The sequence below is a fragment of the Triturus cristatus genome, chromosome 1_2, assembly GCF_964204655.1.
Source record: "Triturus cristatus chromosome 1_2, aTriCri1.1, whole genome shotgun sequence".
Lineage (NCBI taxonomy): Eukaryota > Metazoa > Chordata > Amphibia > Caudata > Salamandridae > Triturus > Triturus cristatus.
Window position 1 is genome coordinate 81,459,708 of NC_140580.1, and position 23,839 is coordinate 81,483,546.

Sequence of the window (23,839 nt, forward strand, 5' to 3'; positions counted from 1 at the left end):
GCGCTTTTCTCTCCACCTTAGCCCAAGGGGAGTCCTCCAAATCATTGCCCAGGAGACAATCAACAGGCATGGCGGGCCTCACAGCAACCTGAAGAGTACCTGAGACCCCCCCCCACTCAAAGGGAACTTGAGCTACCTCACACTGACTCTGTGAGTTGTCAGCAGCTACAACGGGGTAGAATGCATGAGGGACCACCTGCTCTCTGGACACCAAGTGACACTTGACAGCTGTCACACTCGCTCCGGTGTCTCTGAGAGCTTCCACCCTATGGCCATTAATGGTCACCCACTGCCTATATTTCTTAGTGTTACTAGGCAGAGGGGTTGGAGGGACCATTTCCACGTCTCCTAAAGAGACCAGGGACATTTCTGCGGGACCCCACCCACCGGGGGCACCCATCTCATCCCCTCCCAGGGCTACACTCGCTACCTGACGAGGGGGTGCACGCGGCGGTGCATTCGAATCCTTCATGGGACACTGGGGATCATAATAACGGTGTCCCACCTGCTTACAGGCATAGCAGGTCATGGGGCCCCTGTGAACAGGTTTACCTGTCGGGGCCTCTGGCTTCTTTACAGGGGGAGGCTGGGAACCCTTCCCTTGGTTCCCTTGGGGACTACTTTGGGGCCCTTTCTGAAACTCCCTCTGTTTACCCCTGTCCCCCCCACTCTTCTGCTGGGGACCCTGCCCACCCTTGGCTGAGTCTCCCACTGGACCCTTGTGGACCCTGGTACTGACCCAGCGGTCCGCCTCCTCAGCAAGTTTTCTAGGGTTAGATAGCTTGCTATCAACAAGGTGCTGGCGTAGCTCTGGAAAACAGTTATTAGACAAGTGCTCCCAAGCAAACAAATCATAAAGAGCATCATAACTATCAACCTTGCTACCCTTTATCCAACCATCCATGGTTCTGCAGAAAAAAGACACATATTCAACCCACGTAGTACCAGGCAACTTCTTACATTCTCTAAAGGTTTGTCTGTACTTTTCTGGGGTTAAGCCATATCTCAGCATTAAAGCATCTTTCATATGAGTATAAGACATCCTATCCTCAGCAGGAAGGCTCAACAAGGTATCTCTCCCCTCGTTTGTAAAGCGGCTCCACAACCCCGTTCCCCAATCCTTCTCAGGGACCCGGTGGGCCAACAATGCTAACTCATACGCTTTAAACCATTGGCTAATATCTTCATTCTTACTGTAATCTTTGATCACATCCTTAGGAAAATAAAACCTACTTTCTGCAGGCACGGATGGAGTGCTGCCACCAGAGGGATTCAACTCTAAACTCTTAGTTTTAAGCTCCATCTCCCTCACCATCTTCTCACGTTCAAACGCTAATTTCTCTCTCTCAAAATCTAATCTTTTGCTCTCCATTTCAGCTTCTCTCTTGCTTCTCGCATTCTCTAATTCCAACTGCCCTCCTAATTTAAGTTTCGCCATTTCTAACTTGTACCCCCTCTCCTTCTCCCTGTCTTCTAATTCTTCGGGGGAAAGGCTCCTAGAGGACGCACTACTGCCTGGAGATGACACTGGCCCACCTGTGGGCTCTTCCTCTTCCTCTTCCTCTTCCTCTTCCGGTACCACCACCGGATCAGAGGGATTTCTGGCCTCTAACCAGGCCTTCAGCGCTTTGAGGAAGCCCTCTTTCTTTGAGACACCTGTGGTAGGAACTTTAAACTGCTTGCAAAAACCTTTTAGATCTTTTAGCGTGTAGGAATCTATCTTCTCCTTATCGAATTCCCCCACAACATTCTCCACAGGTGTAGCAGCTCCGGCATTCTCCATGGTCAAAACTGGCAGTGTTTAAGAAAATAAGCTCCAGGAAAGCGGAGAACAAAAATAGGCAATCCTACCAAACAGACTGTGGCTGCGTTATGGTCTGCTTTCACTATGTAGCGTACACTAATCACTGCACATGAGTCATAAATGCAAAGTTCAAATCCTCACCGCTGACCACCAATGTTAGAACCGGCGGTCTCTAGTTGGCAGAGGTATACACTTCTGACAAATAGGGACCAACCAACTCTAGTCAGGGCAAGGGGATTACACACTCAGATAACCCCTGCTACCCCCTTGGTAGCTTGGCAGAGCAGACAGGCTTATCTCAGAGGCAGTGTGTTAAGCATTTATGACCACATACAGTAATAAAGTGAATACACTACAGATGGACACGACACCGAAGTTATTATAAAAATAGGATCTTTATATAAGGTTTAGCACAAAACCAAATAACGACAAAAATATACCACAGTCTTAATAAATACTCTTTGGAAGGAAAAATAATAGTTCAAGTAAGGTTTCTTCTTGGCAAATAGTTCTTTAGCAAAGTATTCTTCTGAGCACAGTTCTTTGGCAACAATGTAACCCCCCCAGGAGTCACACGACGTCGAGTCTACAAGATTCCCAAGGTTCGGCGTCGACCGCGAGGAGCGCTACGTCGAGCCTGGAGTTGCAACAGACCCCACAAGTACAGTACCTTGAGAAACGAAGAAAACGATGATCCACGGCGTCGAGATCGGCGTCGAGGTCGTGCCTCGGAGTCGGGTCAATCCGCAGCGGCGTCGAGGGATGTCGGGCCGGAGCAGCGCTCACGGCGTCGAGAAGGGCGTCGAGTCGATGCGATCAGCAGCGGCGTCGGGACGGGGTCGCTTGGAGGTAGAGCCGATACTCACTCCTCACTGGCGTCGATACCGGCGTCGAGACGGGGTCACTTGGAGCCGGGGCCGATACCCACTGCTCACTGGCGTTGCTGCTGGCGTCGATCGGGCCCGGCGGCCGGCGTCGAAGGCTCGGGACACTGGAGCCGTTACTCACGGTGTCGAGCTGGATTCGGCGGCGTCGGCGGCGTCGAGACTGCAGATTTTCCCTTGTGTACTGGAACAACACTTTCCAGCAATTCAGCAAATGGTGAAGTCCTTTGGCCCTGTGACTTCAGCAGGAGACTGGCACTCTTCCAGCCCTTGGAGATTTCCTAGCAAGTGTTCAGAGAGTACACACCAAGTTCCTCTCTCCTTGTTCCTTGGCAAAAATAAAGAAGCAGCTTTCAGGTTCCTCCACAGCAAAACAGCACTCTGGCAGAAAGGGGAGGCAAGTCCTTAGATCAGCAGGCTTCTTGTCCTTGGTACAGGTTTCCTTGTCAGAAGTGATCTGAGTTCTTGGTTCAGGGGTCCTTCTCTTATACCCCTTTTTCCCTTTGTTCCCTTTGTCCAAGCAGGGCGATTCCCACCATCTCAGGTTTGTTGTGGGTGTTGCCAGGCAGAGGCACCTGGCCTATTCACTGGGCAGGGCAGAGTCCTCAGCCGCCCAGCAGGAGGCGGAGCCAGTATTGTCACTGGTAGGAGCAGGGCTATCAGTCGCCCAGCAGGAGGCGGGGCCAGTATTGTGTCAGGCAGGGCAGGCTACTCTTCCCTCACTCTACGTGTAAACGCCCCATTCACCCCACACTGACTCACTCAGACCTCTGGAGCCACTCAGCCCCTGACACACACACCAAACCAGCAGAGACCGGTAGATAGTTGGACAAGAAAATAGCCACTTTCTAAAAGTGCTATTTTCAAACATAGAATTTAAAAACCATCCATCCTAAAGGGTGTGTTATTAAATTCTGAGTTCAGGGATACTAAACTCGACTCGCTACCATGCTCCCTGAGTCAGATAGATTATAATGGAGTTAATAATCAGTCTGCCCAGTCTGGCCTATTGGAGGCAGGTAGCCCTTCAATAGTGAAAAACGAAAATGGCTGTAATTCACTATTAGGTCATGCCACACACATCAGGGCATGACCTACCTTTTACCAACAATGCACCCTGCCCTAGGGCCTACCATAGAGGTGTCTGAAATGTGGCAAAGTGAAGGTTTAGAGACTGGTAAGTAGGTTTCCTTACCAAGTCGACATGGCAGTCAGGGACTGCACGCAGGCGCTGCGGTGGCAGGCCTGAGACACATTTTACACGCTGCTTCTGTGGGTGGCACAACCAGTGCTGCAAGCCCACCAGCAGCAGTTAACTTACACGCCCTTGGCACACGCAGTGCACTAGACTAGGGTCTGAACAGTAAGTCAACCAAGCCAATCATGGTAACATCAATCAATGTAACAATTTAACATAGGGAGCACTTGCACTGTGACACTGATCAGCAGTGGCACAGTGCCCAAAGCAATAATCCAGCAAAAACATCGTAAACAGAGGAGGCAAACAGAAAAAAATGGAGGAGAGACTCATGCCAATGATGCCAGGTCTAACACCCACATTCCTGACACAGCAACCACACAAGCTGATGGATTGCGTTGAGTGGCACTCAGCTAGCAGTGTGTGTAGTGACCAGCAGCAAGTCACTACTCACACACCGCCAGCCGAGCGCCAGTCCACGCACACCACCAGCCAAGCACCAGTCCACGCACACTGCCAGCCAAGCGCCAATCCATGCACACCATCAGCCAAGCGCCAATCCACGCAGACCGCCAGCCAAGCGCCAGTCCACGCAGACCGCCAGCCAAGCGCCAGTCCACGCAGACCGCCAGCCAAGCACCAGTCCATGCACAACGCCAGCCAAGCACCAATCCACACACACCGCCAGCCAAGCACCAGTCCACGCACCCCGCCAGCCAAGTGCCAGTCCACGCACACCACCAGCCAAGCGCCAGCCTACACATACCGCCATCACATTTAGGATTTTTTTATACAAAAATAAAAACACAAACAAATTGCAAATAGATACAAATCTACTAACACACAATATGAAACTAAATACATTGCACTAATGCCAACCTTGAAACAGAACAAACATTTTAAACAATACAGACCAGGCAGTTGACTTTACCACTCATGGATGCTCCCAAAAATTCTTTTGCGTGTGGAACGCTCTAAAACAAGCTGGGACACACAGCCCAGGGTTAGAAGGACACTCGGGGCAGTACATGCGAGTATCCTTCCGTGTACCTCTTCGCTAGCAGACTCTACATCTCCTAGTGGGAAAGTCTTTTGAGGATGTGGGAGGAATGTAATCAGGAAAGTGGCGATCTTTCATTCGAGCCACGTCCTCCACCACTGCAACTCTAGGAACACTTGCCGGTTCCACAACAACAGGCTGCCTATCACAGACTGCTGAAACTGAACAAAAGTCAACTTTGCAGGAGAACACTCCAAAAGCACTGAAAGTTGCTAAATTGAAGAGATGGATGGCCAACTTCTTATACCAAAAGTAAGCCTTACGAATAGCAGTGTAAGGTTCCAACCTCTGATCTACTCTATCAACACCACCCATGTGCTGATTGTAGTCTAAAATGCACACAGGTTTGCGCACTTCAGCAATCTGACCCCAAACAGCCACAGATGAAGTACTCTCATCATGGATAGTAGTCAGCATGTACACATCCCTCTTGTCCACAAATTTCACAGCTTGTAGTTCATCACTACGCAAGGAACTGCACTGTCACCTCTGAAGTTTTTTGCAAACAAGCTCTTTTGGATAACCTTTACGGTTAGGGTGGACTGTGCCACAAGCAAAAGTGTCCACTTTGAACAATTTCTTAAACAATTGCACAGCAGTGTAGAAGTTATCAAGGTACAAATGGTGGCCTCTGTTAAACAGTCCTCTAGCAAGATCCCACACAATTTTATCTGAAACTCCAAAGGTGGACGGACAACCACGGGGGTCAATAGTGGAATCTCTACCAGTGTACACACGAAAATTAAAAACCTATCCTGTCTTACTCTCAGACAACATATACAGCTGAATTCCATAGCATGCCCTCTTGCTAGGGATGTACTGCCTAAAAACCAAATGGTCCTTGAACAAGACCAAAGACTCATCAATAGATATGTCTTTCCCTGGAGTATAGATCTCTGAAAATCTATCTACAAAGTGATCAAGAACAGGCCGAATCTTAAAAAGACGGTTACAGTCACGGTGATCTCGTAGCAATGCCAAAGAATTATCAATGCAGCATCCGTAGCAAAAGTAAATACCGATCACGAGTCATAACTGAAGGAAATATGGCCGTTCCCATCAAAGGACTGGTAGACCAAGTTGAAGCCATGGACGGATTCCTTAGCAAACCCATCAATAAAGTCAAACCCAAAAACTTCTTCATCTCTTCCAGATTTGTGGGAGTCCACCGGGTAGCTCTAGAGTGGGACCTAAGTTTGTCACTGTTGTCCCTCAAAAACTGTTCAGCATACAAATTAGTCTGCTCAACAATCTCACCCAAAAATACACCATCCATAAACAACTGAAAAAACTGTATAGGCAAAAAAAATTCACAATTCACTCTACACCCTGCATCACCACTAAAGTCAGGCAACACCAGCTGCACCATGTTTGGATCAACCCAAAGTCCAGCACTTCCAGTAGTAAGCCTAGCAGCCTCAGGCTGCAATCCAGATGCCTCTTGCACCATCGGCACAGCAGTATCCTCCTCTAAAACAGGCACTTCAACCGCACTGAGAGTAGCTTCATCCACACCAAGAGTAGCTTCATCTGCACTGAGAGTACCTTCATCATCCGATGATTCCATGAGGAGAGAAAACTCACTGCCTGAATCTTTCCCTCCCTCCTCTCCCTCAGACGCACTGTCAGTTTCATAATCCTGCTCAGAGGAAGATTCAAACAGCATACCAACCACCTGCTGAGCAGTCATTGTATGGCTAGCCATAATGCTTACTAATAAAGGTAACTTGTCAAACAAGTCAACAGCAACAAACACTTTGTAAAATAAGTAATAAACAAAATGCACCTTTAACCCCTTCGCTGCCGCGGACATTCCGCTGCAGCGCTGGGGGGGGCAGGGGGGCAGCGCGGTGGGCCTGTGCTCATGACGGAGCCGCTCCGTCATGAGCCACAGTTGAGCTGTGCTCATGACGGAACGGTTCCGTCATGACTCCGCCCATTTGCGTTGTCGCCCCGCACAGGCGGGGAAACAGCGCCGCGCAGGCAGAGCGGCCGCCAACAGGATTGTCATGACGGAACCGTTCCGTCATGAGCACACGGCAACCGTGGCTCATGACGGAACGGTTCCGTCATGAGCGGGGAAGGGGTTATCAGAAACAACTATATACTCCAAAACGATACCACTCACTTGGCAGAAGCAGCTAAACTCACCACCACCTACTCTGCACAGACACAGTATGGATCAACAATATCCCACTAAAAAAGAAAGAGAAAAGAAAATTACACATAAGACAATGCAAAACATATCGCAAAGAATTTCATGCTCAAAACACTAACTAAATAAGCTGCCATTATGACACCACTTACAAAAAAATTCATTCATACATGACAATAATACTCATTTGGAGTAAATACAACAAAAATGTTTTTCTTACCAAAAAAATGCAACTACGCAAAACTGCAGAACAACCACTGTCAAAATCGCAAACAGGAATCAAAAGCTTTACACTAGAATAAAAAGGAGAAAAAAACATTATAATCACCTATGCAAATAATGCACCAGTCCACACACGATCCACCAGTCAAGCTAAGGGGTAGGTGGGCCTAAGAGTATAAATAAAATATTCACCCCCGTAAAAGGGGAGCAACCCTTGCCCTTGAGGCCACTCCCCAACACAAAAATAAAAAATAAAAACCTGGTGTCCAGTGGCTTCTGCCCCCCTTGGGGGCAGATGGGCCTAAAAACATACTGCTATTCTGCCACCCACAGAGGGCAGAAATGGCCACAATCATCCTCTCATAAAGGGGAGCGCCCTTGTCCAAGGGGCCGCTCCCCAACATATAAAACAAGCATTGGCATAGCCAATAGGTCGCGCCTTTGGGACCTTTTAAGGGTTTAGCCATGCAACAGTTGATGTTGTTGCACCAAGGATATTGTGCTGGATAACCAAACACTTATAAGGTCCCAAAGGCGAAACCTATTGGCTATGCCAATGCTTGTTTCATTTTGTTTGCTGATTCAAGAGGGATCAGTAAAAAAAATAGCATGGTGGGGGGGAAGTAACATGGCTGGGATGTAGATTCACAGGCGCCTGGGGAAGCAGTTCAGAGGAATGCAGGTTGTGGGAAGCAACACAGAGGGCATGAGTGAAGGAAAGGATGCGGGAAGGGGAAGCAAACAGAGAAAGGAAAATTGGGAAGAACACATGGATGAGATAGAGCACAACAGTACAGAATATTGCAAATGTTTCCGTTCTAAAATGATGCGACTGTGAAAGAACTAAAACGAGTCTCTTTGAAGTTACATCAAAGTCTTCGTCGAGATTTTCTTTTCCACCCTGAGGGTGAGGGCAGAAATGGAGGGCACCTGCTTTTCAGAAATGCTGGTGCTCAGCACCGGCAAGACCCGGCCTACTTAAAGCCCTGCATTTCTCATCCACTTGTGCCTATGTCCGATCAGGGCCAAGATACAACCCAGTAGAGTAGAGTCCCATAGAGCAGTAGTAAACATCACTTGCTATGAGACCAACCCCCCACAACTATTCCTTTTTACCGAACCTTGGGACATTCAAACTAAGATAGATAGGATGCACAGAAGGGGTACTATAAGAGAAAACATTCAAGACTTCATAGAAAAGGAATCCTAGAGGTAGCAAAACCACCAGACAAGCGCACAAATATGTCCGCTCCCACCTCTGTCTGTGGTCCATAACATATTTGAAATGACAAATGGACCCCTGATATGGAATTCCAGTGCACGGCCATTCACCTCGATGATGCTAGGAGAAATGAGTCCCATGGGAGGAGTCAAACACCAACACAGGTATCCCATGCCAGGGAATCTGGGATACATGGTTGGAAGAGAAGGGGCAACCCCTAATTGTATGGAAACTTATGCTGTATTCTTTGTGTTTCAGAGACAAAGGAACAATACCTCTTGGTGCCAATGAACACTGTGTAGCAATACTGCACATACCAGACCTGCAATGGGGCACCTCCAAAGTGATGGATTACTACTGGCAATGCTGGGAATTTGCTTATGCATAGCTCATCCCCGGATGGCGGGGCCTCTGCACCATCATGACCATACACACCACAACCCTGGTCATTCCGGAGAAGATCTGTCTGAGTTGTTCCAACATCTGCTGCAGAGAAAACAACTCTGTTGCATTGGATTCGAAGAATAAGAACTGCTGACTGTTTTGGCTGGGCTCAGTACAAGGACTTTCCGGAAGCATTCAAACGGGGAAACAGCGTTTAAAACACTGTTTCCACAATGCATGGCTTTACAACGCGGTTGTTACAACACCTTCCCTGCTGTTGCACAAATTGGAGTAGGAATAGTAATTAATACTATTCCAAAGTACAGCGCACCCCCTACAGCAAGTCGTTGACACGACTTGCGATGTAATGGCACGCATGGTAACAACTCTGTTGTTGTAATGACCGCGTTGTAAAGGCATGCATTGTGAACACATGCGTTGCAACGTCATAAATTCCATTCAAACTGTTTTCTGAAACTCAGATGAATGCAGGAGGGTCTATAACTTCTTCACCGTACAAAGGCAAACACCTGCTGCTTACAGATAACCAGGTGGGAACTACTGAAGATGATTAACGACACTGAACTCGGCCTAAATACTATCAGGGAAGAAGTAAGAGCCATCTGCCTCGTGGTGATGCAACATCGGTATGTCTTGGACTTGATGGCCGCAATGGAGGGTGGGGTGTATGCCAAGATTGGTGCTTCTTGTTGCAGGTTTAGTCCTAGAAATGATCTCAAAAACAAAACTCTCGCTTTTGCCATCAAGCACTGAATTGTCTACAATCTGACATGAAGAAGGGGGGAGGTGCCCCTAAGCAGGACTGAATTGATATTCTTTTTTCTTCTCTCCCCATGTATGTGACCAAACTGCACATCATTGCTTCTGGTTCTCATTTTTTTACTACTATTGTGTGGTTTTCCCCAAGTAGCAGTTTCCTGTTGTAAAAATGCAGTCCTTAAATTAGGTAGTATGCAAATAGCTAAAGAAAGGACACCAGACACAACAGAAACACACCCAGCCTTGAATAAAGTGGCTATCATGACATATGAGACAAGCATTTGCAATGCAATCGGTCTCTCCTTTGGGACCTTATATGTATTTAGCTATGCAGCACATTAGCCTGGGTGCTGAAAAATTCTCTGTTCTTTAACATGGAGGGAAAGTAAACACCACACTGCGTGACACACCAGTTATGGGAACACATTTAAAGAAATATTGCTTTTCAGCTGGAAATGGTATAGTCCAAAGCTCTGTTTTTAATATAAAATCAGGGCCTTCGGTGGTCAAATCATTAAAAATACAAGATGTGAAAAAAATATTATTGTCTACGAGTGCTCTTGGAAGACAATTTCTATGGACTGGAATCTAGAGAATGCTAAAGTGATTCTGGTATTTTACTGACCTCTGCTGGCCGTTTTCTAGCATGAAAGTTAAATAGAGGCAGTTGCCAGATAATTTAAAAAAAGAAAGTCCCTCAACAGAAAGCAATTCTGGTATTTTACTGACCTCTACTGGTCGTTTTCTATCAAGACAGTTAAATAGAGGCAGTTGAACAAGCAGAAAGCAATTCTGGTATTTTACTGACCTCTACTGGTCGTTTTCTATCAAGATAGTTAAATAGAGGCAGTTGAAAAGAAAAAAAAGGCCCTAAGCGGAAGCAGACAAGTCCTAGGGCTGATCTCCATAGCCCACAAACTACATACACTATAAGTATATACTAAAGTATATACAAGAGGTCTCGAATGCTCGACCTAAAAAATGATGTAGTTGAAAATTCAACTAGAGGGGCGAATGTTAATACCATTGAATGTGATGTCAATGCAGGCCAAAATATATGTACACATAACATAACAAAGCCAATACCGGTAAATATGATGTCAATGTACACCATAATATATGTATAAATAACAATGTCAATATCGGTAAATATAATGTCGACATACGCCATGACAAATATACACATAATAATGATAATATCGGTAAATACAATATCAATGACTGCCATGTTATATGTAAATGTAATAACTAACTTGTATCATTGCCATTGAATCCTCCCGAGATGACCTGCTCATCAACACAGAGTCAAAGATATGTGATCTGACAGGACCTGCAACCCAAACCCAAACCTACCAATTGATAGGTCACAGGTGGGGTTACACTTAGCCTGAAACGTGCAAACAGGGAAAATGCAGATCCGTGCAACAGATAAGCAGCTACACCAGAAAAGGTCCAAGGAGATTGACCCCAATAAAACACATTTGACCAAAGGGGCGCGTGTTCCCAAAATACCAGAAAATGAGATGCCACATGAAGTTAGGAAGGCTCAGCCAATCAGAACACAGCATACACACTACACACAGTGATCATGCTTTGCCCATGATGGACATCTGGACACATACACACTGGTCCATATTTAGTCTCCACAAAGTCGAGAGCCACCTGTGCCCACTTATTATATGGTTTAACGTATGGTTTATGACTAGGCCCACATTTACATGCTCTACAAGAATGTGTACTCAGTTTATTGTACTTGAAGAACTGTTTATAATGCCGGCCAAAACCTCTGTACATTGAGACCGTTTTTAGATAAGACTCTGTTGCTGCTCTCCTGCCCACGTGCATTTAATTAAACCCGAGGGCGGCTCCTCCGTAGTGGGAGGAGCTTCGTTTCTCTGGCTCAGAGCCAGCACCGGAAAAATAAAACAGTATCATTTAATTGTTTTATTTTCTATTACTGGCTGAGCCAGCATGCAGTAGGGAGGGATGGGATCTTGGGAGGGGGTAGGAGGAGTGCTATGTGCACTTCTAAGTCCTCATGTGTTTGGCCAGCTATCAAAGGGAGGTTGCGACATAGTCCCAGTGTCTGCTGGGACCAGGAAGACCCAGTAGCGACATGGGAGGCGGCTGGCACGTGCAGATAAGCTTTCCTTTTAAAAAAAAATATTAATAATAAACTACCCCTCCACACTCCCCCTCCCGACCCCCCCCACCCCCCCCCCCCCACCGCAACCCCACCCGCCACTTTTTCCTTGTGGCAGCCGAGTTGTTTGCTGCAGGACACAAGGAAGTAACAGATGAGTAAATCATTGCATCTATGTTGTATGACAATGTACGTGTCATATAAATCCCTTTCTTAATGCGACATAGATAGTAAGTAACTGAATGATTTTCATGTATCGGACGATGAGGGTGCCTGAAATCTGCTCTCCACATTTCTCACCATATTTCACATGCAGAAACCAAATCAAGTATTTTTTATAAATAAAAATGGTGCTCGGTTTTACATATTAATGCTTTAACCAGTGTGTATCTGGTTCACACATCGGTTAATACTCTGCCACCCATTTGCAGATAGCTCCAGTCTCCTCAGCCTCTCTGTCCCCCCCATAAAACTAGAGCAGAATAGTGGAACGAATCATATAGAACTACATAAAGTTCACCTGGCTAAAGAAGTGAATAAACACTGCTGCACAACTTCAACCTCCTAGCCACACCATCAAGCGAGGTTTTGCAGAGAAGCCTGTGTTACCCTAACAGATTCCTTTGAAATTGCACTCCAAGAGAAAATGCCGGTGCACCAACCAGGCATCGATTTCCCCAGCCACGACTTGCAGCTTCATCTTCATCACTGTGAAGTTTCTTCAGACACAGTCAGTTCCATAGTCTTGACACCTTCTAACCTGAGCACCAATCGGATATGCTGATAGCACATGCAGCATCTTTGGTGCAGCATGGCATGACCAATGAACCAGAACTGACTTCTTGATGATATTGTCATGATCGTGCATTCTTCTGTAAAGGAGGACCAGTCAGGAAAGTGTGCTGAGGTTGCACCTAAACTAATCACAATTAAATAGTTTGGTCCCTCTATATGGACACTGCTAACAAATCTAGTTATAGAGGGAAGATCATGGGCCCAGAAATGGGGTCAACCTTGAGAAGTGAAGCTAGACGTGGGATGTGTTGTTTAAAAGTACGATGTAGTCAATGTGTGTAGGTATGTAAAGACTGGAAGCACAGTGCCAAGCCCAGTTGTGTATTTATTCTTCTGGTCTTTCATAGTGATTGGTGTGAGTGTACAACTACTGGACGCACGGTGTCAGGCCAAGATACGTATGTCTTTCGTTGTGTTTGATGTGACTTGTATACAGAGACTGGAAAGCACAGTGCCAGGCGCAGATGTGCATTTATTCTTGTGATCTTTCATTGTGTTTGATTTGACTTGTATACAAAGGCTGGAAGCACAGTGCCAGGCGCAGATGTGCATTTATTCTTGTGATCTTTCATTGTGTTTGATGTGACTTGTATACAAAGGCTGGAAGCACAGTGCCAGGCGCAGATGTGCATTTATTCTTGTGATCTTTCATTGTGTTTGATTTGACTTGTATACAAAGGCTGGAAGCACAGTGCCAGGCGCAGATGTGCATTTATTCTTGTGATCTTTCATTGTGTTTGATTTGACTTGTATACAAAGGCTGGAAGCACAGTGCCAGGCGCAGATGTGCATTTATTCTTGTGATCTTTCATGGTGTTTGATTTGACTTGTATACAAAGGCTGGAAGCACAGTGCCAGGCGTAGATGTGCATTTATTCTTGTGATCTTTCATGGTGTTTGATTTGACTTGTATACAAAGGCTGGAAGCACAGTGCCAGGCGCAGATGTGCATTTATTCTTGTGATCTTTCATTGTGTTTGATTTGACTTGTATACAAAGGCTGGAAGCACAGTGCCAGGCGCAGATGTGCATTTATTCTTGTGATCTTTCATTGTGTTTGATTTGACTTGTATACAAAGGCTGGAAGCACAGTGCCAGGCGCAGATGTGCATTTATTCTTGTGATCTTTCATGGTGTTTGATTTGACTTGTATACAAAGGCTGGAAGCACAGTGCCAGGCGCAGATGTGCATTTATTCTTGTGATCTTTCATTGTGTTTGATTTGACTTGTATACAAAGTCTGGAAGCACAGTGCCAGGCGCAGATGTGCATTTATTCTTGTGATCTTTCATGGTGTTTGATTTGACTTGTATACAAAGGCTGGAAGCACAGTGCCAGGCGCAGATGTGCATTTATTCTTGTGATCTTTCATTGTGTTTGATTTGACTTGTATACAAAGGCTGGAAGCACAGTGCCAGGCCAAGATGTGCATTTATTCTTGTGATCTTTCATTGTGTTTGATTTGACTTGTGTACAAAGGCTGGAAGCACAGTGCCAGGCCAAGATGTGTAGTTATTCTTGTGATCTTTCATTGTGTTTGATTTGACTTGTGTACAAAGGCTGGAAGCACAGTGCCAGGCCAAGATGTGTAGTTATTCTTGCTGTCCGCTGTGGTGCTTGATGTTGGTATGCGCCATGCCGAGATGTGTAGTTACTACTGCAGTGTGTCCTGGTGCTCGATGTTGGTATGTAAGGGTTGGAACACAGTGCCCGGCCCAGATGTATAGTTTCCTTGCGGTCTCTCGTGGTGCTTTGTGCTGTTATATAAATAGAAATGGTTACAGGTCCAGATGTGTTAGGGTGTTTATCGTGAACAGCCATATGAATAGAAACATTTCTTCTCTCTGTCTAAACGGGTCCACGTTTCTGTCTCACAGGGCGGTGACCCCAGAGGAAACTTCGTGAAAGGTAAAATATGACACCTGAAGCAGGTAGTAGAAGAGGCGCCAGCCCGTGGGAACCGCGAAAGGGCTCTCTGTACACAGAGGTGGGTGGATAATGCAGCTCCCCGTCTATTCACCGCCTCACAGAATGGTAAAGCGATACCACAGGAAACGTGTCTCTGATTACTTTACTGAACAGGCTTTCATTTCCAGGTGCTAAACTGGTGAAGGGTATACTCAATTACCTTATAGCACAAAACCAGACATGGAAAGGGTCATGGCCCGGCATTCAGACTAAAAATAGAGTTGACCTCCCGCCCCCATACGGAGCATATAAAGTACGCTCTTGCTCCTTCGCCTCAGATTGCACTTTGACTTGAAGTGAAAATGGAGCGAGCCTGTGTCCTTCTGTGTGTGCTTTTGTGTGCGGACCTCCTACACGGGGCAGGTACGTCTGGGCGGCAGATAGTCTTTGTGTGTCTGTTCAATGAGGTCGCTCTACAAATCATGATTTTCGCATTAACATGCACTGAGTAACGTACTACAGGCAAATGAATGAAGGGCGCATTCAATTCTATGTCGCTTTATGTTACTGAATAGTTGCGATAGCTGATGGTGTTTTGCTCTACCCGTGATTGGCAGCGCCCGATGCTTTATCTCTTGGGGTCACTGTCCGTGTCTGCAGGATGCCCCTGGTTGAGCAGGCCCAGCTCCAGGATTCGGGATCTGGGAGGGACAGGAAGTAGCATGGGTGGGCCAGAGTCTCCCAGGTGTCTGAGAGCTGGGTCTTGGCGTGCCGGATGGCCTTGTAAGGAATGAATGTGTGCTGCACACCATGCCTACAACTAGGCTCTGTCTGCTAGTTTTAACTGTGTACTTCTAAAGGTTTAAACCTCTGGGCCTGCTCTCTTCTGCTATCTGCTCCTCACGATCCTTTCTCGCTGTCTCTCCCTCCTGACATACCTCTGCTGTCCCACTCACCTCACCCTCTACATCCTCCAATCTCACTCTCGTCTCTCTTCACCTCACACTTATCCACCGGTTTCTCTGCTGTGCCTTACCCTTTCTCCACTTTACCTCATATTTCTCTCACCTCAGCACCTCAACTCACCTCACCCTCCTTTATTTCTGCTTTATCCTAGTTTCACTCTCTCTTGGCCTCACCATCATCTCACTGTGAGTCAACTTACTCTCACTCCACTTCACTTTTCTTTCCATCTTATCCTTCTCCCTCCATGTCATTCTTCTCTCTCCATCACTCCATCTCACCCTTTTCTCTTTTTTCCTTGCCCTTTTCTATCTTCTTTGTCCTCCTCTTCCTCTTGCTCACCCTCCTGTGTCTTACTGACTTGTCTTCTTCTCTCCCTATTACCATTCTCAATTTTTCTCACCACCGACCCACCTGCCTCAGACTCCTCCCTATCTCTCTGCTTCACATTCTCCACTCTTCACCTTACCCTTCCATTCCACCTCACCCTCTATTCTCCATCTCACCCTCTTCTGTCAGCCTCATCTTCAGTGTTGCTGCCTATGGGGTAATGCTTTTGTGTATATAAAGTAATAAGGGGTGTATAAGTGCTTATGTGGGTGCATGAGTGTGTGCAATTAGGCATGGCAGCTCTCTGTCACTGGATCTGTTCTTCACTGGTAGCTATCCAAATTCTAAACTGTGGCAGCACTAAGGACTGGATAATATAGTGCATACACATGAGATGTGCAAAGATTTGGGGTTCTGCATATTTTACCTAAACAATCGAGGTAACACTTGGCAAACAGTATTAAAAACTTGAGCAACAAAACCATACCGGGCATCAATTGAGGGCCTGTTTCTACCACTATTACCATTATTTTCTACCACTATCTTACCACTGTGCCAAGAGTATATCTTCCAAGGTTGACTACTGGACTTGTAATTTGATGACTACTTTCTTAACCACATTTTGTTGTCAGTCTTTTGAGGAGAATGTATCTTAAGGGGAACAAAGAGGAAATGTAAAGCTCATTTGAGTGCCTCAAAATTGAACTGTCTCCCATAAATAATGACTGGCATGTTTTCTATTCATTCCCATTCCCCTGTCTCTCACTAGTCACTCTCATTCCCACCACCCTCTTGTTAGCCATTATCCTCCTTGTCCATCAATCTCCCCTCTTTCTTCTTCTACCACTTTGATCAAGTCTCTTCACAATTTTCTCTGACCCCTCCTCCACCACTTATCTATTGCTCATGACCTTCCCATGTAACCACCTCTTTTCTCATTACGCCCATCAGTGGCAGCTTGTGACATTTGAAAGTGATGAGGCATAAATGTTTGTTATGACTTTTATGAGCAACACAAGCAAGCTTAATGGAGAAACATGGGGTTCAGGCTGGGTCCTCCTCCAGAGAAAAAAAATTGAAAAAGAGATTGGAAAATGGTGCATTTTAAAGAAAATGAATTTAGTGATAAAGCAAGGCTTCTTAAAGTGGTGGGAACATATAGTCTTTAAATATTAAACACATTAAAAACAGCCCTATATCTTACTGCATCAATATGATCAACAGTTACTGTAATATCCACATTATACAACACAACAACTCCAGCCTTTTAAAGTGTTTGCTTGTCCAGTGTCTTGCACTGCATGTAGCATCAACTTTGGAAGAAAGTGCTCCACCTAGGCTTTGCGAAGGACCCACAGCTGTGGATTGCAATCAGTCATATAGAAATATGTGAAGACAGGTCTTTAAGTGGGATGAAACATCTGGGGGCTCTCCAACAGGGAACATGTAAAATACATTTCTGTGGTTCCCATAGTGTCCTAAACGACCATTATTTTGGTTTCATTCTGAGATGTAATTGCATCCAGATGTACAACACAGCAACTGACCTACATCCTTAACCTGTCAGTACGATTGGCTTTGTCAATGGTTGTTATCTGTCTAAGATAAATGAGTAAAGGAAACAATTGATGGATGGAATGTTGGATAATGCAAACATTTACCCCCAGTCACAAGGATCTGGGTTAAATCCATAATTCTTTTGCTCACCACACCACCCCAGTTTAGACCCAGCCATATGAAAATCAGTCTTGACCCTGTTCCTTGTGGGAAAAGTCCAGCCTGAACTGCCAAGCCAGGTCCTCCCTGGACCGGAAACAAGCATCCTGGGACCAGTTTCAGGGCATTAACCTTCATCAGCCAGGCTAGCTTGAATCCAGTGGTGTAGTGTGTATGGGACCCACGTCTAGGCATACCCTTCCCACTTAGGGTGACATATGCAAAAGAAACAATTGATGGACGGAATGTTGGACAATGCAAACATTCACCCCCTGTCACAAGGATCTGGGTTAAATCCATCATTCTTTTGCTCACCACACCACTCCAATTTAGACCCAGCCATATGCAAATCAGTCTTCACCCTGTTCCACCCTGGACCGGAAACAAGCATCTTAAGATGAATGAGTAACAAGGATTTGTTATAAATAATTAACCTTAAAAAGGTTTCAATTCTCAAATTTCTATAGTTTTGAGGCCTGTGGAAGAGGTTTTGGCCTTCGGTTGTGTGCTCTTTATGGTAGATATATATGTCCCTGGTCTCTGCTCATCTTGTCCATCTGCACATCTTCAAACACCTCTCTTTCCTATTCAGCACCCTCTTTTCACTCTACCCTGAATGCACTTCCTCGCATCTCCTTCACTTCACCCCTTCCAAACATACACTGCACTCACTACATTTAAGCAATATATTTTCTTTTGCTTTGCTTTTGCCCTGTAAATATTTTGTCATCTGTGCGTCCCCTTCATACACATTTTAACAGAATTGCAATTGCAACTGAAATACATGACCACTGTTCTGTGTACTCTGCAGCGATACCAACCTACTGACAGGCACTTTGCTTTGGCTTCAGCATCAGCGTCAGAGCTCTCAATCAAAGCCGCTGATAAACACCTGGCATGGCACAAAGTATGCAGGGAAAAAAAATGAAAAAAAAAATACAGAAACACAGCATGATTAAATAGCTCTTGAGGAAGGCGCGATTAAATAAAACTTGAAAAAGAGAAGAAAAAAATCACTGATATGCATTACCTAAACGTTTTTAACACTCATTGTTCATAAATCAATCCATGTTTTCAGGATTGATGTTATTAAGGGCATCAAGATAGGGCTAGTTTTAATGTCATATAGCAAATAGCCATCTACGGTAAGCACATATCTCTCGCTTTGCTCTTGACTCAGATATTTGGATCAACTTCACAAGTGAACAAGAACCCTGGCCTGCTCGTCTTTTGGATCAATTTTGTGGGGGAACACATGCAGCAGATCCACTTCTAACAGGGGCAGTGACTCGCAACCAGAGCCTGGGGTGTCACAGTAGGGAAGGTTCGCACAATATATGATCCAGCGCAAAGCCGAAAAATTGAGAACAACCTTCACCGATACCCTCCCTGTGTCGCAGACTCGACATCACACTAGCTCATTCACACACGCAGTCACTGGTGGGGCCCATAACACCAACACTCAAACGTCTCTCTTACTGAGTCTGCACACACAGGAGGGATGAGTAATTCAAGTGCTGGATATGTGGGGGAAAATACCTTATAACCTATAGGGAAAGAAAAGTCATTTACAAATATACATTAGCGCCCTTTCGGCTACTGATCCTCAATCCTAAAACATCAAGGCACTCCACACACTTCAGTCAATGGACCAAATTAGTTGGATTGGTTGATGATGATTTTAGAACCAGCTAAAACACATTTTAAGATTCAGAATCTTTTCCTCCTTAATGAAAAACCACAAACTCATTAATTCTTGTTAATCAATAATGGTTTATCTAAATTTCATAAGAACTTTTAGTACGCATTTGTTTCCTCAAAGTTTAGAAAGTCTTATATCAAATTTTCAGAAAATCGCAGAACTTCATATTTACCTAATCTTATTATTTGGGGCCCTCTAACTCATTGGCTCTGCATAGTCTTTGTCATAGATCGTCCGAAAGCAAGCCAAAGCTCAAAGTTCTTTGCTCAGCACGTTACAGTCCCAAAGATCGGCAAAGGACCAAAGACGTGCAAGCATCTGTCAAAAGTTCGCAGTCATCAGATGATCAGGCAGCATCCGGAACGTAGAAGCAAAATGGCGATGCGTCAAAAAAGAGAAAATTGCAAGGTCCCTTTCTATTCTATTACTCTCTTTTTATAATGAAAAAGAAGCAAAGGAGATACAATTTAATATTTTAGGACAGTCGTGATTGGCTGGTTGAGATCGTCCGATGGCAGTTTTAAACTTTTAGTTCAGTTCGAGGGGTGATGTGATGAGATTGTCCAAAGTCAGCTTTTTCCGGTTTTATTGTAAGGTTGATTGTTCTCTAGGCTTGGCTGGTTGCCCGCTCTGTCCTTGCTCTGGTACATGTCGAACCAAAGGTCGTGACAAGGTTTAGGACAATTCTTGCGCGTGCGTAGCTCACTCCGCACCTCGTGGGACAGTGGCCACTTCGTCGTGTGGTGTCAGCGGCCACCTTGGATTTAGGCCCAAATGCTAATTTAAGCGAAACAAACACAAAAGAGTAATTAATATAAAGAAATAATCAATCTAATGTTAACCCCTTACGAATCCGTTTATGTGCTAGTATTTATCTAGCATATAGCAACATTTAAAGCCATTATATTCACCTATTCGATCCTCGTCTTGGGCAACACACAAAAGCAACATATATCATGCAGTATTCTAATTACCACATATTCTACTGTTAATATGCGTACAGATTTTAGTCATAAAAGTTATTTTAGCCATGCAAATGCAAATCCCACGTGTAATTTTAATATTAATAATGTTGGTTAATAAACATGCAAACTCGTTTAATAATATTATAGTTGATAGATTATCTAACTAGTATTTTCATGTAGAATGGGGGAGGTATACAAAATTTTGTACTGCCTGCTCCATCATATACATAACAGAAGATTAGCATTCTAACACTTACCATTACAGAGAACAAGGCACCAAAAGACACGTACTTGCATACACTCCTATGTGTGACGAATGGGAAAGGGTGGGATATATGCCTGTGAATGACCTATGGCTGCTCTCACATAGGGACGGAGACTCCAGCGCCCAAAACCATGATGCTGAAAGTGTCACTGGCCTATAGTGGATACTGTAATAGACTACAATGGCAATGAATGGCTTTAGGACAGTAAGCTTTGTGTCGTACATCACAGTTCAAAATGTTGATCTGCTGCCTGGCTTTTGCCTCATGTTTTAGAGTGAGGCAGGGCAGGCAGCATGGGGCAGACAGCCCAGACTTAAATACATCGATTTGTTTAGAGATACAATCATATCTCTAAATAAATAGATCTATTTAATATTTGTGCAGGAATGTGAAGGAATTTTAGGGGGGTGCAGCCCCAGAGCCCTAATGGAGAATCCAACCCTGATCCCCATGCTTCACAAGCATCATCCTCCCCTTCACCCTTCTATATCCCTGTCCCTCTGCTCACCTTTTAGTGTCCCAAACTCAGTACATGGTTAGCCATCCCCCTACTTGCATCACTCATTTTGCTCATCGATACCCTGCTCCATCATGGCTACTTCCACAGACACCTTTTTCATCCTCCATTATCTGCCTCACACCATCTTCTTCACTTTCTCTGCTGCATGATGCTCATTAACCCCTACTTCTCACTAATCAACCCGCACTGTCATATTTCTTCTTTTCCTTTAATATTTTCTTTACTTTTGTATCATCTACATGTTTCGTTACCATTCTTTTGTCTTATCCTTCCTTTTTTTTCTCATCTTTTCTATCCTCACACTCAACTCTATTTCGCCTACATCTCTGTACCTCATCACCTTTTCCACTTGTCAGGATTCCTGAGTCTTTAATTGTGTTTGCTACCCATTTGAGCCAAAGTTATGAAAGTGGCTGTGGGTTTGTCAGAACTTCCTCTGATGTAAGGACACCACCGCTTCAACAGCTGTGAGTAAATATTTAGCTAATATCATTAGTTTTATACGTGACTTTGCACTCTACATTTCAAAATGCCCTAAAATATCACATTTATTTGGGGCTTAAATAAGTGAGTTGTATATCCATAGAAGGGACATCTAACAGTACAGAATTTTTATATTGATTGTGGGACATTAACGTTTTTTTCTTATAGTGTTTGCTGCCTATAAGAAAGTTGATTATTATTTGGGATGGGTGACTGTCTACTTCAATGAATAATAACACTTCTTTTCAGGGTGAGCCCTCAAAGTCACTAAATCAACTTGAGCTCAGCCCCCTGTTAGCTATGGTATAGAGCAGACAGGCTTAACATAGGGAAATGTGTAAAGTGTATATACAGTACCAAAACAGTAATAAAGTAAAAAAAACAAGTAATAGAAATCCCAAATGAAACTAAAAAAATAGAGTCAAATTTAATAAACAAAAAGACACCAAAAGGACAAAAATCTAATAAGCAGGACCATAGATATGACTTTTTCAGTTTTTAAATGCACCAAGCGCAAATGGTAGTCAAGGGTCACGGTAGACTGGGACCTGGGCACGAATTGAGGCCAACTGAGGTGGAGTTTGGATTGGATGCTTCAAGTGGATTGGTCCTGTGAAAAGTTTGTAAGTCAAAAAGCTCACATAAATTTCTCAGTCACAGTTCAGAGAGGGACTTTGTCACTTTTTTGGAAGAAACACGCTTTTCATGTGGGCATCTCTGAAACTACAGCTGCTGTCATTGAACTGAATCCTGGATACCTAAACCAGATTGACTGCATTGCCTCTCAAAAACTTTTCAGCAACAAATCTCAAAAGTTTGAAGGTCCCATCTCAGAATGGAAGCTTGTTGTTTTTCCTGAGGTGCTTCAATCTCTGCAATGTATGAAGCTGAAAAACCGGAAGTTGTGGAATTGCCGGTCAAATACTTCCCATGGGGGGGGGTCCAAATGAATCTCAGGAGCACTGAAGTAAAATCTTTCAAAAATGCGCAATTATTCCAGTGCCTGCACAACAAAAGAAGTTCACTTTTAAGGCTGCATGGAACTCAGTGGAAGGCACATAGAGACTCTCAGAGTGTCAGGGAGAGAGCAATTGCAAAGTTCTGTTCAGGTACAGTTGCCCTTGGTCAGTGGATCATTTAGGAAAAATGTCCTCTAGCAGTATCTTGTATGCCTGTAGCCACAGAGAACTCAGACACCTGACCTTTGAAGTCCACTTCTTTGTCCTTAGTAAAAAAGGGAGCAGCTCTAGTCAGTCAGTGCTCCTCTATGTTCATAGGCAGCAGGTTCAGTGCTCTTCTTTCTGATCTTCTACAGATCAAGACAGTGGTCTGAGGAGGGTGCCTTGGAGGTGCCAAGTTTATGACTGGCTCTATCTAGAGGTTGTAGGAAATTCCTGGGTGAGGGAAAAGGTGCCAGGCCATGGCCTATCTACGTTTTTCAGTAGTTCCTGTTTTCCGTAGTGCAAACAGGCCTGAAATAGCGTCAATGCAATTCCAAGATGGTCAAAGTCTTCAGCTCATTAAGCTTGGACACTGATAGCCAGGCGGTGTAGGCAAGTATGCTATGGAAATGACTAGTGTCATCCACATCTAACATTAATATCCAGTTTGAGGCAGGCCCTGGACCCACAACACAAAGTGAGACAGAGGTCCGGTAAGACAAAGAATGGTCTTTCAGCAATCAGATAAAGGACACACAAGAATTATGATCTGAACTTGTTTGATCTTTTCAAAGGTGTGACATGTTTACATGCACCTCAGATATGCCTCACAGGCAGGATTTGAAACTGTGTGCCAACATAGGAAACAGTAGCCTTTGCCCTGAATGTCCAGCTGAACTCATAGGAGTCATGACAGCACATTCAGGTGAATCTGTCTACCAAAATGGTCCATTGTGTGGCCCCTGGAAGGAATTTCACACCTCTTTAAAGGCTGAGTACCAAATGGGTAGCTGGGAATTAGCCTCCAAGAGCCTCAGACAGAGTAAAGATATATTTTTTCAAGTTACCTTTCTTTATTACTTATTACAATTCCACCTTTACGGTACATTGTATTTTAATAACTATTAAAATAGGGGTTTAATTATTTTCCTTGCTGATCCCAAACACAAGATAACAGTGTTAACATGCTTATCTGTGCTCTAGTTTTCTGTACAGGACTGCCAAGCTTGCAGCAGTGAAAATAGCTTTTGGGGCTTTGTCACTGTAGGAACATGGTGACATAAATTTTCTTTGTGCCCCCTTTCAAAATACCATGCACCCTACCTTGTGCGCTACAACAAGGCCTACTTATAGGTGACGTTTTCATATTTAAAAGAGAGGTCTTTGCCTGTCACAAAA

At 44.6% G+C, this 23,839-nt stretch overlaps 1 protein-coding gene across 2 annotated transcripts in view; it reads left to right on the forward strand.

The window, feature by feature from the left end:
- The first annotated feature begins 14,894 nt into the window (after nucleotides 1-14,894).
- Nucleotides 14,895-23,839, forward strand: part of LOC146866842 (uncharacterized) — a 171,629-nt gene continuing 162,684 nt past the window's right edge. For both annotated transcript variants that reach the window (XM_085602380.1, XM_085602390.1), the window contains exon 1: nucleotides 14,895-14,978. In XM_085602380.1, the coding sequence (XP_085458506.1) occupies nucleotides 14,918-14,978 (61 nt within the window). In that variant the 5' untranslated portion in view covers nucleotides 14,895-14,917. The remainder of the gene's footprint in view (nucleotides 14,979-23,839) is intronic.